The 12479-nt window shown below is 34.8% G+C and overlaps 1 protein-coding gene across 1 annotated transcript in view; it reads left to right on the top strand.

Annotated features, from left to right (window-relative positions):
- LOC114053879 (brefeldin A-inhibited guanine nucleotide-exchange protein 1) overlaps positions 1-12479 on the top strand; it is a 152101-nt gene that overhangs the window by 72323 nt on the left and 67299 nt on the right. The window contains exons 11-17 of the mRNA XM_027876986.1: positions 6257-6356; positions 6447-6586; positions 6707-6815; positions 8653-8854; positions 11602-11713; positions 12088-12293; positions 12377-12461. Of these exons, the coding sequence (XP_027732787.1) occupies positions 6257-6356; positions 6447-6586; positions 6707-6815; positions 8653-8854; positions 11602-11713; positions 12088-12293; positions 12377-12461 (954 nt within the window). The remainder of the gene's footprint in view (positions 1-6256; positions 6357-6446; positions 6587-6706; positions 6816-8652; positions 8855-11601; positions 11714-12087; positions 12294-12376; positions 12462-12479) is intronic.

Genomic DNA, 12479 nt, shown 5'->3' with positions numbered 1-12479 from the left:
GTGGATGGGCTACTCTGATTGTTCCCGAATACATAAATCACATTGTAACAAATTTGCATTTTCAAAACAAGCATTAAAACTATCTCATTTTTCTAAAAGAGAACTTTGCTTGCTTTAGTACAAATTTCTTCTAGCTTATTTGTCTTTTTAATCAACTGACAAGCATTTATTAAGTGCTTACTTTGTGCCAGGGCCTATGATAGATTGTGTAGATTCAAACACAGAAATGAGAGTGTGCCTTCACAGAGCTTACATTCTAGTATGCAAGAAAGCATGCACATAGATGTGGCGGGAAGAAAATCAGGAAAGGCTTCTGGTAAAAAGCAGCCGTCGAGCCAAGCTTTGCAAGAACTTAGGTATTCTTAAGCAAAGATGAGGATATGGTGCATTGAAGACATGGGAGAGAATCTGAAACAAGGGTGACTGGTTTGGCTGAACTTTGAAGTGCATCAAAAAGAATAAAATGTGTAAGCTTGATAAAGTAGGTTGGAACCAAATTGTGATGGTCTTGCAGTGCCAAAAAGAAGAGTTTTTATTTGACCCTAGAGAAAATAGGGAACTGCTTGAGTTTATCAAATAGGAAAATGACTTGGTCACACCTGTGCTTTAGGAATATTACTTAGACTGCTGTCTGGTATCAAGGTGTGGTACTTGTATGTTGTCTCAAAGTCAAGCTCCCTTTTCTCTATTAATAAATAACACTTAATATTAGGGTACATGCGTGAGTCTTTTTTTTTGTTCTGTAATTGTTGTCTGTTTAGTTCATTATTAATGAATAGATCAAGTTACAATTTAATAGTTGACCACTTAATTAAGCATTAAGGTCATATTTTTCAAGAATTTTTTAGTGGTGGGGAAAAAATTAAAGTTTAATTCTAAATATTCTGCAATGAATTTGGATTTAGTACATTATCGTGGATGTGAGTAGAATAAGTGCTTTCTATTAAAGAATATTTTAGGCTTTTTTTGACAGGAAACTTTCAGAGAAATTGTTTCTAGCATCCTCTATAGTTTGCAGACTTCCTATATGTCTGTTAAAAGGAGATGGTGAGCAAAACTGGCAATAGTTACTGTTTTTAAGGCTCATTACTTTATTATCTTATAATGGGTAGTTGAAAATAAGAACATTATTTCTGGATGTTTAGAACTGTGTTTTGTTGCAAACTGTGCTTATTTTAATTTGACCTTTAAGGTGTACATTTCATCATTTTTCTACAGAATTTACAGAATAAAATCTTTGATTTTAATCCTTAACAGATAGCATAACATCGTTTCCCTTCTCTCTACTCAAATGGCCAGCTACCCTAGCTCAGATACTCATCACTTTTCACCTTGAATTTAGCAATAGATTCTTTATTGTTCTCCCTGCTTCCAGTCTATCCCCTTTACAATCCATCCTTAACACAGCTGCCAGATTAATATTTCTATAACTCAGGTCTGCCCATATCTCTTCCCTCTTCAGAAACTTTCAGTGCCTTTCTGTTGCTCGTGGGATAAAGATAAAACTCTCTTAAGTCTTGCATTTAAAGCTTTCCACTATCTGGTTCCCACCTACCTTTCCAGACTTAATTCATAGTACTCATGCTTACACGGTCTGTATCCCAGTCAAACATGTCGACTAGTCCTCCTAACTTGGAACTGCATCTCCAGTGTCCATGCCTTTGCACAGGCTACCTATACCCCATCTTGGGGTATATGCCCTCCTCCCCTGGAATATACTCCCTGCCTTTAAAAATCTTGGGCTTCCTTTTAGAATCAAGTTCAACCTCCCCTGAGAATCTTTTCATGACCCTCACCCCACTTGTTAGTCCTCTCCTTCCTCAGTTTATCTTTTATTTTATTTGCCTGTATTTATTGTATTACAGCATCGGAGTGTGGGCTACTTAGGTTAGTGTTGTTTGTTTATTTATGTATTTATTTTATCTTTTAGCCCTAGGGTCTCACACATAGCAAGTATTTTATTTTTATTGAATTAAAGGCTGTGTTGGGCACACATTCATTTGACCTTTCTGTCTGGCTGTGTAGGAGCGCCTTTTACTCCTTAGTGACCACTGAAGCTGTGGCATACCTTAACCAATAGAATTGTCAGGGCAGTAAAGACTAGTATATAATTTTGTACACAATGCAGTCTGTAAACTGGAGTCAGAAAGACCTAGTTTCACATCCAGTACTGATGGCAAATCACTTAACTTTTCTGTGCCTTAAGCAACTTTACAGAACTTCAAATTCTAAATGGGTTGTGATTTGCTTTGGTAGAGGCAGTTCTCTATTTAGACCAAATCAGAGATCCTTTACATATTTGAATAATCCTAGAGGGGCTGACAAAGGCTTTTACTCACATTTTCTTGGGATATAGTACGTTTTACCCTCTAGTAAAGACAGATTTTATAGACGGAAAGATGGTATTCTTGTTAACATAAAGCTTAGATCTATGGTCTGTTCCAACACAGGTATTCTGTAATTCTTAAAAAATAATTTACATGGGGGCAGCTAGGTAGCACAGTAGATAGCACACTGGCTCTGGAATCAGGAGGGCCTGAGTTCAAATTAGACCTCAGATACTTACTAGCTGTGTGACTCTGGACAAGTCATTTAACCTCTATTCCCTCAAAAAAAAATTACGTGAAGATTTTTATACACTTTGGACAATTAACTTCAGGGAGAAATTGGGTTCAGATCTAGCTTTAAGATTTTTTTTTCTTCTTCTTTTGAAATATAAGTTATAACAAATGGTCGTTGCCTGACTTTAAAATGTTTACATTGGTATCCTGATAAATATATGTTAAAATGTATGGGGAAGTACACAGATATAAACATAGACTTGGAAGGAAAAGTGCTAAGCAGTCCACTGATATGTGCATCACTGTTAAATTACAACATGGCATTATTTGTTAACCTCTAAACAGCTTAGGGGTACCTGTGGATAGAATGCCAAGCCTGGATTCAGGATGACTCGTCTTCTTGAGTTCTAATCTGGCCTCAGGCACTACTAACTATGTAGTCACGCAAGTCTTGGGCAAGTTACTTAACCCTATTTGCCTCAGTCTCCTCATCTGTAAAATAAGCTAGAGAAGGAAATGGCAAACCACTTCAGTATTTTTTGCCAAGAAAGCCCTAAATGGGGTCACAAAGAGTTGGACACAACTAGCAACAATGAAACTGCTCAGATTTGTGGCCTCCAGAGGTTGATAAATGGATTAAATGAGATAATAGATGTGATATACTTCCCAAAAAAGGATCAGCTTAATGAAACTTATGTTGTATTTTGTTTCAAGAATGACAGTAGATCTGAGTTTGCATGGTGTGGTGGAAAGAGTACTGGATTTGAAGTCAGAGGAACTAGATATGAATCTTGACTTTGCTGCTTTTAATCTTGGCTTTACTTTTGTTTCCATGACAAGTAGTTAACCTCTCTGGGCCTCAGTTTCCTTATCTATAAATTGAAGAGGTTAGAAATTTCCTTCAGCTTTAAAATCTATGATCCTATGAAAGGAAGGTAAAGCAGAACTCATGAAACAGAAATAGGAAGGTGACTCTTCACAAAATCTCAGAGTTGGAGGGAATCTGAGAAGCCACGTCCATGTAGTTCAACCTGTATTTGAACCAAGAGTCTTCTCTATGACATCACCATCAAATCATCATTGGGCCTGAACTTCCTGTGAGGGAGAATGTACCACTTCCAGAGGAAACCTGTTTCACTTTTGGATAGCTTGAATAGTTAAGAAATATTTCTTTATGTCAGGCCTCATTATTATTCTTTGCAACTTTATATACTACACAAAGATTACAATTTTTTGAAATAAATCATTTTAATGTTTCTTTAAATACTAATGTGTTCTAACGTGTTGGAAATATTAAAATAGGCAACTTTTCCAGAACTCATTACATGAGACAGAGTAATTAATGGTAGTACTCATGTGTTAACCAAAGTGTCTTGCACATTGTACACACAAATCTTTTTAAATTTGATTTTGATATATAGATGAAATAGCCCAACATTATTGTAGAAAAGTTTTTTTTACTAGTTAGCACAATTTGTTATTCATTAAACAACAGTAATGTTAAATTGAACAAACATTTGTTAATTGCCTACTATTTGAAAGGCACTCTGCTAGGAACTGGGTATATAAAGAAAGTAATGATATAGTGCTTACCCTCAGGAAGATTGGTATTTATTTACTCAAATTTGTGTTGTGTGATGATTTTCCATAATTAAAAAAAGTTGCTTAGAAATGATTGATCCTTTGAATTATAGTTTATTTTCTTTAAATATATTCCAGGATTATTATGCATCTCCCAGCTAACCCTATTTAAGTCTCAGTCAAGTTGTCTACGATTAGTTTTGAACTTTAGGAGCATTTACCTATAAAATTGAAAATTGGTTCATTAGGCAGCCAACACCTTTTTTATTTGAAGCATATTTATATCAATTGAAGTGAGAGTTTGATATAGATTGTGAGACATTCTGTAATAGCACTGTTCGTGGTGATTTTCGGTTTTTCTTTTTTCTAAATAGTAATAGTAGGAAATTAGTGTTCCATTTGAGAATTATGTCATCTACTGCTATATAGAGATATAAATGTTTCTATTACTTATATATTGTGTTACTTTTGGCATGAGTATTTCCTTCACCAGTGCAGATAATAACTCATCCATACCTTCTCATTGTGTGCAATTTTTTTCCAAGTATTCCTTCTTTCTAAATCTGCTATAAAATTTCTACCTGATGTACTAGAGACTTTTGTCAGTGTGTGTATTTGTGCATGTATATGTTTATCAGTGTATGTGTGATATTCTGTTACCCTTTATTCTTTCTACATAACCAGCTCACCTTTTTTTCTGGTCATATGCGTTCTTGATGTATTTTATGTCATGTGACTTATTAAAATATTTTTGGTAATATACTTATGCGTGCTCTGTACCTTTTCATTGCCCTTTGCTATCCTTTTTTTTTTTTTTTTAAGGCAGTTGGGGTTAAGTGACTTGCCCAGGGTCACACAGCTAGTAAGTGTCAAGTGTTTGGTCTGAGGCTGGATTTGACCTCGGGTCCTCCTGACTTCAGGGCCGGTGCTCTATCCACTGCGCCACCTAGCTGCCCCATTTGGTATCTATTTTGTTTCTTCTGCGACTGCAGAGACATCCTTGACAGCTCAATCTCCCTCCTCCTACCTATCCATTTAGTTGCCAACATTTCTTTTTCTGCTGTCTCTGTGTTTTTCACACATGTGGCTACCACCCTAGTTCAGACCCTCATCATTGCTCATCTGGCATATTATTTTTTCTTGCTGCCTCGAGTCTTTTTTTATTCCATTCTCTATACAGGTGCCACAGTGACATTCCTAAAACCCAGGTCTGATCATTTCACTCTCTTACTCAAGTTGCAGTGGCCTCTAGTTGTCTATAGGATAGGATCAAATATAGACTTCTGTCTTCAGAACCTAGCTCCTAACCACCTTTCGAGGTTTATCACATGGTACTCAGCATCATGTATTCTGCAGTCCAGTCAAATCGGACTTCTTCGTGTTCCTCATACATGATGTTCCATCTTCTGTTTCTATGCCTCGATATCCCCCCATTCCTGGTTCCTCCTCACCTCCATTTCTTAGGCTTCCTAGCTTTCTTCAGAGCTCAGGTCAGGTACTACCTCCTAATATGAAGCCTTTCTTGATCCCCTCAGCTGCTAGTGCTGTATGGAGTTACCTTGTGATCACTTTATAGATATTTTATATATATATACTTATGTATGTACATGTTGTTTCTTCCAATAGATTGTAAGCTACTTGAGGACAGAGACTGTTTCATTTTTATCTTTATATCCCCAGCACCTAGCGTAGTGCCTGGCCTAGGTAGGTGCTTAATAAATGCTTTTTGATTGATTATTCCGAGTATCTCTGTTTTAAAGCTACTTTATGTTGTTCATTCCTAGTGCCCCCATCTTCCTTTATCATTCCACCTATGTTCATCTCCTGGACCTTACTTTATTAGCCCTATTTTAGAGGAGTATGCCAATTTAAGGATCCTTTCTTTGTCAATTTTTTTGATGTGTCGTAGAGGCTATGTAGAAACCTAATGATCACAGGTAGAAATCTTGTTTTTCTTTTGCATGTTTGTAATTACCTTATACGTTAACTATATTTATCCAGTACTGCTTATTCAGAAGTAAAATGTAAATATTCAAAAACATTGTTTTTAAGAAATGACTCATTTTGAAGAAACTAGCTATGATGCATTCCTAAATGTTTGTCTTTCTTGTTAGGTATTTTTTAAAGAAATTTTCTTATATATATTGGAAACCTCTACCAGCTCATTTGACCACAAATGGATGGTTATCCAGACACTAACAAGGATTTGTGCAGGTATTAAAAAGAATTCTTAAATGTTACCAATAATTGCAAAGAATATGTTTTGGGATTTTCTTGTTAAAATTAACACTTATGTTTTTACAGATGCTCAGAGTGTAGTGGACATTTATGTAAACTATGACTGTGACTTAAATGCAGCAAATATATTTGAAAGATTAGTTAATGATCTATCAAAAATAGCCCAAGGACGGGGCAGTCAAGAACTTGGTATGAGTAATGTTCAGGTAAGAACTTTGAAAAATATTTACAAATTTTAATTATATCAGAGGAATGATGTCTATATTTTTATTTTTAAATAGCTTTTTTAAGGGAATTTTTTTTTGTTTTTTATTTTTTTTTAATAGGAGTTAAGCCTGAGGAAAAAAGGTTTAGAATGTTTAGTGTCAATTTTGAAGTGTATGGTTGAATGGAGTAAAGATCAGTACGTGAATCCGAATTCTCAGACAACCCTTGGTAAGGTGACATTTTAAGTTACTATTTTTTTTTTTTTGTATTTTGAGTAATATTTTCTGGATAGTTGAAATTACCATTAATCTACTCCAGTGAAATTGCATCTGTCTTTTACCTTGTTAAGAGAAACACTTCAACTAATTACTTCTTTGTGTGATCATTAACTTCTAACACATCTTCTAACTAATTATCAAAACTAATTTGTCCTAAATTGCCTTTAGATTCATACTTTGATTACCTTGTTAATTTGGAGACATTTTTATAGCTTAGGAAAAACGTTGCAGTGCTTGGGACATTTTAGGTCATTTTAATGACCTAAAATATCGCTAATGGTTTCTTTGGGTGGACCAATTGACTTTGTTTAGATTAGCCATTGACTTGTGTTATATACCAGTGTGAATGTTATGGCATTAGCAAAAGTTGATACTGCATTTATAAAATGATTTTTATAGTAAATTGATTTCAAGAAGTTAAAAGATTTATGGAAATTTCTGCTTCTGGGAAAAGGTATATCCCCTCTTTAAGAAATCACAATAGAGACAGTTAAGTGGCATAGTGGATAGACCTCCAACCTTGGAATTCAGGAGGACCTGAGTTCAAATCTGGCCTCAGACACATGACACTTACTAGCTGTGTGACCCTGCGCAAGTCACTTAACCCCGATTGCCTCACCAAAAAGGCAAAAAACAAACGAACAAACAAAAGAAATCACAATATATAAAAATATGAATTTTATATGCTTACAATGCCATGTGGCAGTCAGAAAGGTAATTTAATCTTAGACTGCATCAATAGAAATAAATTGTTTAGATTTAGAACTGGACAGGTGATACTTATTGTACTTTACCTCGGTCAGACCACTTCTGGAATACCATGTTTTGTTTTGGATACCACATTTAAGGAGGGATATTGACAGTCTGGAATTTATGTAGAAGAGAGTGAGCAGGATTTTGAAGTACTTAAAACCATTTGATTAAATCTGTCAGTTGAAGGAACTAAGGCTATCTAGCCTGGAAAACAGAATATTTGCAGAGACGTTAGTGGACAGATATCTGAATGTTTGTCATGTGGAAGAGAAATTAGATTGATTTTGATCAGCTATCTGAGGACTCATGGTTAGGATTCAATGGGAGGAAATTAGAAGGAGGCAGATTTCAGCTCACTATGTGGTAGAACTTCCAAGTAATTAGAGCTGTTTAAAAAATGTAATGGGGTCATGGTATTATATAAGGAGATTGAAGCTTCAGGTAGGAGTTGGGCTATATGATCTCTGAAGCCCTTTCCAAAAATTCTCCCTGTCTATGACTCCTTTTTTTCCCTTTATCTCCTCTCTCCCCATGTCTCCTTGCTCAAAGGGCATCTCCTTCCCATGGTGGGGTCACTAAACTTATCAGCATAAAGCAAAAGGCAGAAGCATTTTCTGTGTTGATCCATTGAGCATTAACTATAATACAATAATTTGTCTATTTTGAAATTTCTTTATTTTTGTATTATATTTCATATATTGTATATTCTCAAATGGGGCACACTTGTAATTTCTTCCTTGAAACAACTTTTTATAAAACTTTAATTCCTTGAAGTGTAGTAGTAATTATGACAGTGATACTTTTAACTCATGCTAATGCTGTAACAAGCAAATACCATCTGGTTAACAAGCTGTGTGACCTCGGGCTAGTCACTTCACTTCCCTGTGAGTGTTAGCTTACCTGTAAATGGTCCCTTTTAGCTTTAACATCCTGTGACTCATGTAATTAAGATGTTGGAAAAATTGTAACAAAGTTCAAAGGTTTTCATTGCATATTTTTGTCAGTTTTTTCTGTTTTGCTCTTCTATTTTGTAGGTCAGGAAAAACCTGTAGAGCAAGAGACAAATGAAACCAAACACTCTGAGACAATTAACAGATATGGAAGCTTAAATTCTCTGGATTCTACAGCATCCTCAGGAATTGGCAGCTATAGTACACAGATGTCTGGCACTGACAATCCAGAACAATTTGAAGTCCTAAAGCAACAGAAAGAAATCATAGAACAGGGAATAGATTTGTAAGTGTCAAATTTGATGTGAAAACTTGTTGATTATCTTTGGGAAGGATAGACCACAGTACCTCAGTTGGAGGAGTTATGAATTCTGCATGTGTTGAATGATCCCACCTTCCCTCTTCTTAAACACCCCAGGAGTGATAAAAGGGAAACTAGTCTGGATCTCAGCTATTTCTCTGACTACTACAGCAGTACCTTGTTTCCTATACCTTCTCTACTGTATTTGAACACAGACAGATGATTTCAGTGCATGAATGAATTCTGGGATACAAACTGTATATACCTTGCAGTCATTTATTAGTCCATTTTCACATTTTTCAGTTAACTTAAGTCATGTAATAAAGTATTCAAACACATTACTGTGAACGAAGGTGAAGGCTCGCTTTTTAAAGCATGTAGGAGTGCCTTCTAGATGTTAGCTGTTGCTACCTTTCCAAAAATAGTCCCTAAGATTCTTCCCTATTTGCGTCATAAGCCCACCCTTTTGATTTCTAGTTTAAAATTGTTTTAATGCATTGATCTTATCCACTTCAGCGAAGCTAGTATGTGTACCTGACTTTGGCCCAAGGAAGTCTGGTCTTTCCCATTATCTCTTCTATCTTGCCTGTGTTGTTCCAGTCTCTCTATTCTGCCATCTTGAGCTCACCATGTTGCTTTTATTATTTTTACACATACCTGTTTTCTTCAGATTCTCCACCCCTTTTTTCTGCTTCATTTCATTTTTCAAGAGCCCTCCATCATACACCTCTGTCTCTCCCAGCCATATACTTTGTCAGTTTACTGTGCCTTTCTTTGCTTCACAATATACTTTTGCGTTTCAAAACCAATTCTTACTGATTTTGACTATAAGTCTAAAAATAACTCTCATTTTTATTTAATGAAGCTGCTTTCAACTCTTTCCTGGGTATGATTTTAAAATCTTTTGGGGATGGCACATTTTATATTCATTGCCTTCTGTTTTTTATAAAGGTAGGGTAAGCCCAAAGGTTTCCAGGGTTTTATTTTTACTCATTATTGAATATATCTTCTTCTTAAGTCTCATATAAGTATATTTTTATGTTTATACTGTAAAACTACATGTTTATTTTGCCAGAATTTTAAAGTTCCATCCTTTGTGGGTTAATAGAATAACATGAGATAATTCTAGGATCGTTTCTTCATCCAAGACCTTTAGTTAGTGTGTGAAATACCATAGCAAAAGTATACCAAGGGCCTAATCCTATTCTTGTAGGAAAGTCATAGAAATCAAATTTGGAGATTTCAAAAATGATTATTTCCCTTATTTTCTCTGGAGTTCTAAACTCTAGAGATAAGGCTGCAGAAGTAGGAATGTAGTCTCTAATTAATTTTAATCTTTCTAGTTTAGAAGACCCTGCTAAAATACAAATACTCAAAGTAAGGTATAGTTTACTAAAAAACTTTTTATCAGCTAATACTATAGCCAGGTATGTTCATGGCTTAGGGGATGAAGAAAGAAGGGAGGAGGGCTATATTGGGAGAGGAAGGTATTCTGAAAGCTAACCTGGGCTGTCTTTAAAGTCCCTGACATACAGAATGACTAAGATGGAAATGTTTTACGTGATTGCATATGTATAACATATATCAGAGTGCTTACTTTAGCAGGAAGGGGGGAAGAGCTAGAATTTAGAACTGAAGACTTGAAAAAACAATGAATGTTGAAAATTGTTTTTACTTGTAATTGGGGGGAAAATGGAATATTGTTTAAAAAATAATCATAAATGCTTGGCATTATACTTCTAAAATTACATGTGCCATCTTTTATTCTAATCCCTGCAATTTCCTTTTAATGGTTCAGCTGTTAATTTTTTATTTTTTGGTAGCTACTATTAAGAAAATATTTTTGTAAAGAAAAGTCTATAAATTTGATTTAGTAAAATAAAGATGCAAAATCCTCCACAGGTTTTTCAGGAAATAGATTTAGTAACCTAAAATAGGGCAGCTCGGTGGCACAGTGAATAGCGTGTTGGGTCTGGAATCAGGAAAACCTGAGTTCAAATTTAGCTTCAGATATTCACTAGCTGTGTGACCTTGGGCCAGTCACTTAAACCTGTTTATCTCAGTTTCTTCATCTGTCAAATGAGCTGGAAAAGGAAATGGCAAAGTGTTCCAGTGTCTTTGCCAAGAAAACCCCAAATGGAGTCAGGAAGAATCAGACATGACTGAAATGACTGAACAACAACAACCTGCAATAACATGTTGATAAAATAGTTCCTATAAATTCAATGTCTTTCCTTTGTAAGCCAAAAACTGTTAATTAATAAAGGACAATAGCGATGTGAAATTAATGGAATTTAGATTAATTAAATGGCAAGGGAAGCTTTATTCTAAAAATGCTAGATAAATTGTAAATCTTTATTACAGTTCATATACTGAAAATTTAAGGTTATTGGCAAACAGCATTGTTTCTCTCTTGATATAGACCAGAAAATGGTCTGCAGCATATGGAGAAAAACTATTCAGCCCATTTTCCATATTAGTTGTAATGATTATCAGCCTCTAGATGCTGCTTGAGGTTTTGGTATAACATTTTGAGTCTATTTACCATAAAAGGAATAAAAGTGACATGGTATAATGAAATATCCTTTACATGATAACTATTGGATATTGTAACCTCATTCTTGTTTTGCTGAGTTCATTTAGAAAAGTAATTTACTGTAGATTAAGATTTTTTCAAAGCATACATAAGGTTTTCTATTTTTAATTTTCATATTGCCGTTAACATCATCCAGATTTAATAAGAAACCAAAGAGAGGAATACAATATCTGCAGGAGCAAGGGATGCTTGGTACTTCACCTGAAGATATTGCTCAATTTTTACATCAAGAGGAACGATTAGATTCTGTAAGAACAACATTTTACTTCATTCTGACTTGTTTTAGGAAGCTTTGTTTTAAATTAATTTTACTTAGTATGTTATAATTGCTTTAAAATGCCAACCTTTGCAGTTAATTATATGTAATTAAAAATAACCCAAATATAATTAATCATTTTGATTTTTAGCCTCAAAATATTTCCCTTGATATTTTATTTTGGAATCGTAGTTACCTTTTTTTTTTTTTTGCAAATATGATTAGCAGTCGTTTTCATGCTCGATTGTAATAGTTTGTGAGATTTGTGTTTCTTTTATTGTAGATATGCACGTAAACGTTAGAAATGACTGTGACAAATGTCATATGGTTTTAGTATGCCAACTTCTGTTTTTGTTTGTACTTTAGACTCAGGTGGGTGAATTCCTGGGAGATAATGATAAATTTAACAAAGAAGTTATGTATGCATATGTGGACCAACATGACTTTTCAGGAAAGGACTTTGTTTCAGCCCTCCGCATGTTTTTGGAGGGATTTCGTCTTCCAGGAGAGGCTCAGAAAATTGATCGGCTAATGGAAAAGTTTGCTGCAAGATACTTAGAATGTAACCAAGGGTAAGTAAGATAGTATGATTTATAATTACTTAAAATTATAAAATCAACTAAAATTTGTAATGTGGTTCTTCATTATTTTTCAGACAAACCCTTTTTGCTAGTGCAGATACTGCCTATGTTTTGGCTTACTCAATTATCATGTTGACAACAGATCTTCATAGCCCACAGGTATATTGTTTTTCTAAG

The sequence above is a fragment of the Vombatus ursinus genome, unplaced genomic scaffold (assembly GCF_900497805.2).
Source record: "Vombatus ursinus unplaced genomic scaffold, bare-nosed wombat genome assembly UNPS02014812.1, whole genome shotgun sequence".
NCBI lineage: Eukaryota > Metazoa > Chordata > Mammalia > Diprotodontia > Vombatidae > Vombatus > Vombatus ursinus.
Note: the sequence above shows the minus strand (reverse complement) of the source record. Positions and strands in the feature narration are given on the sequence as shown.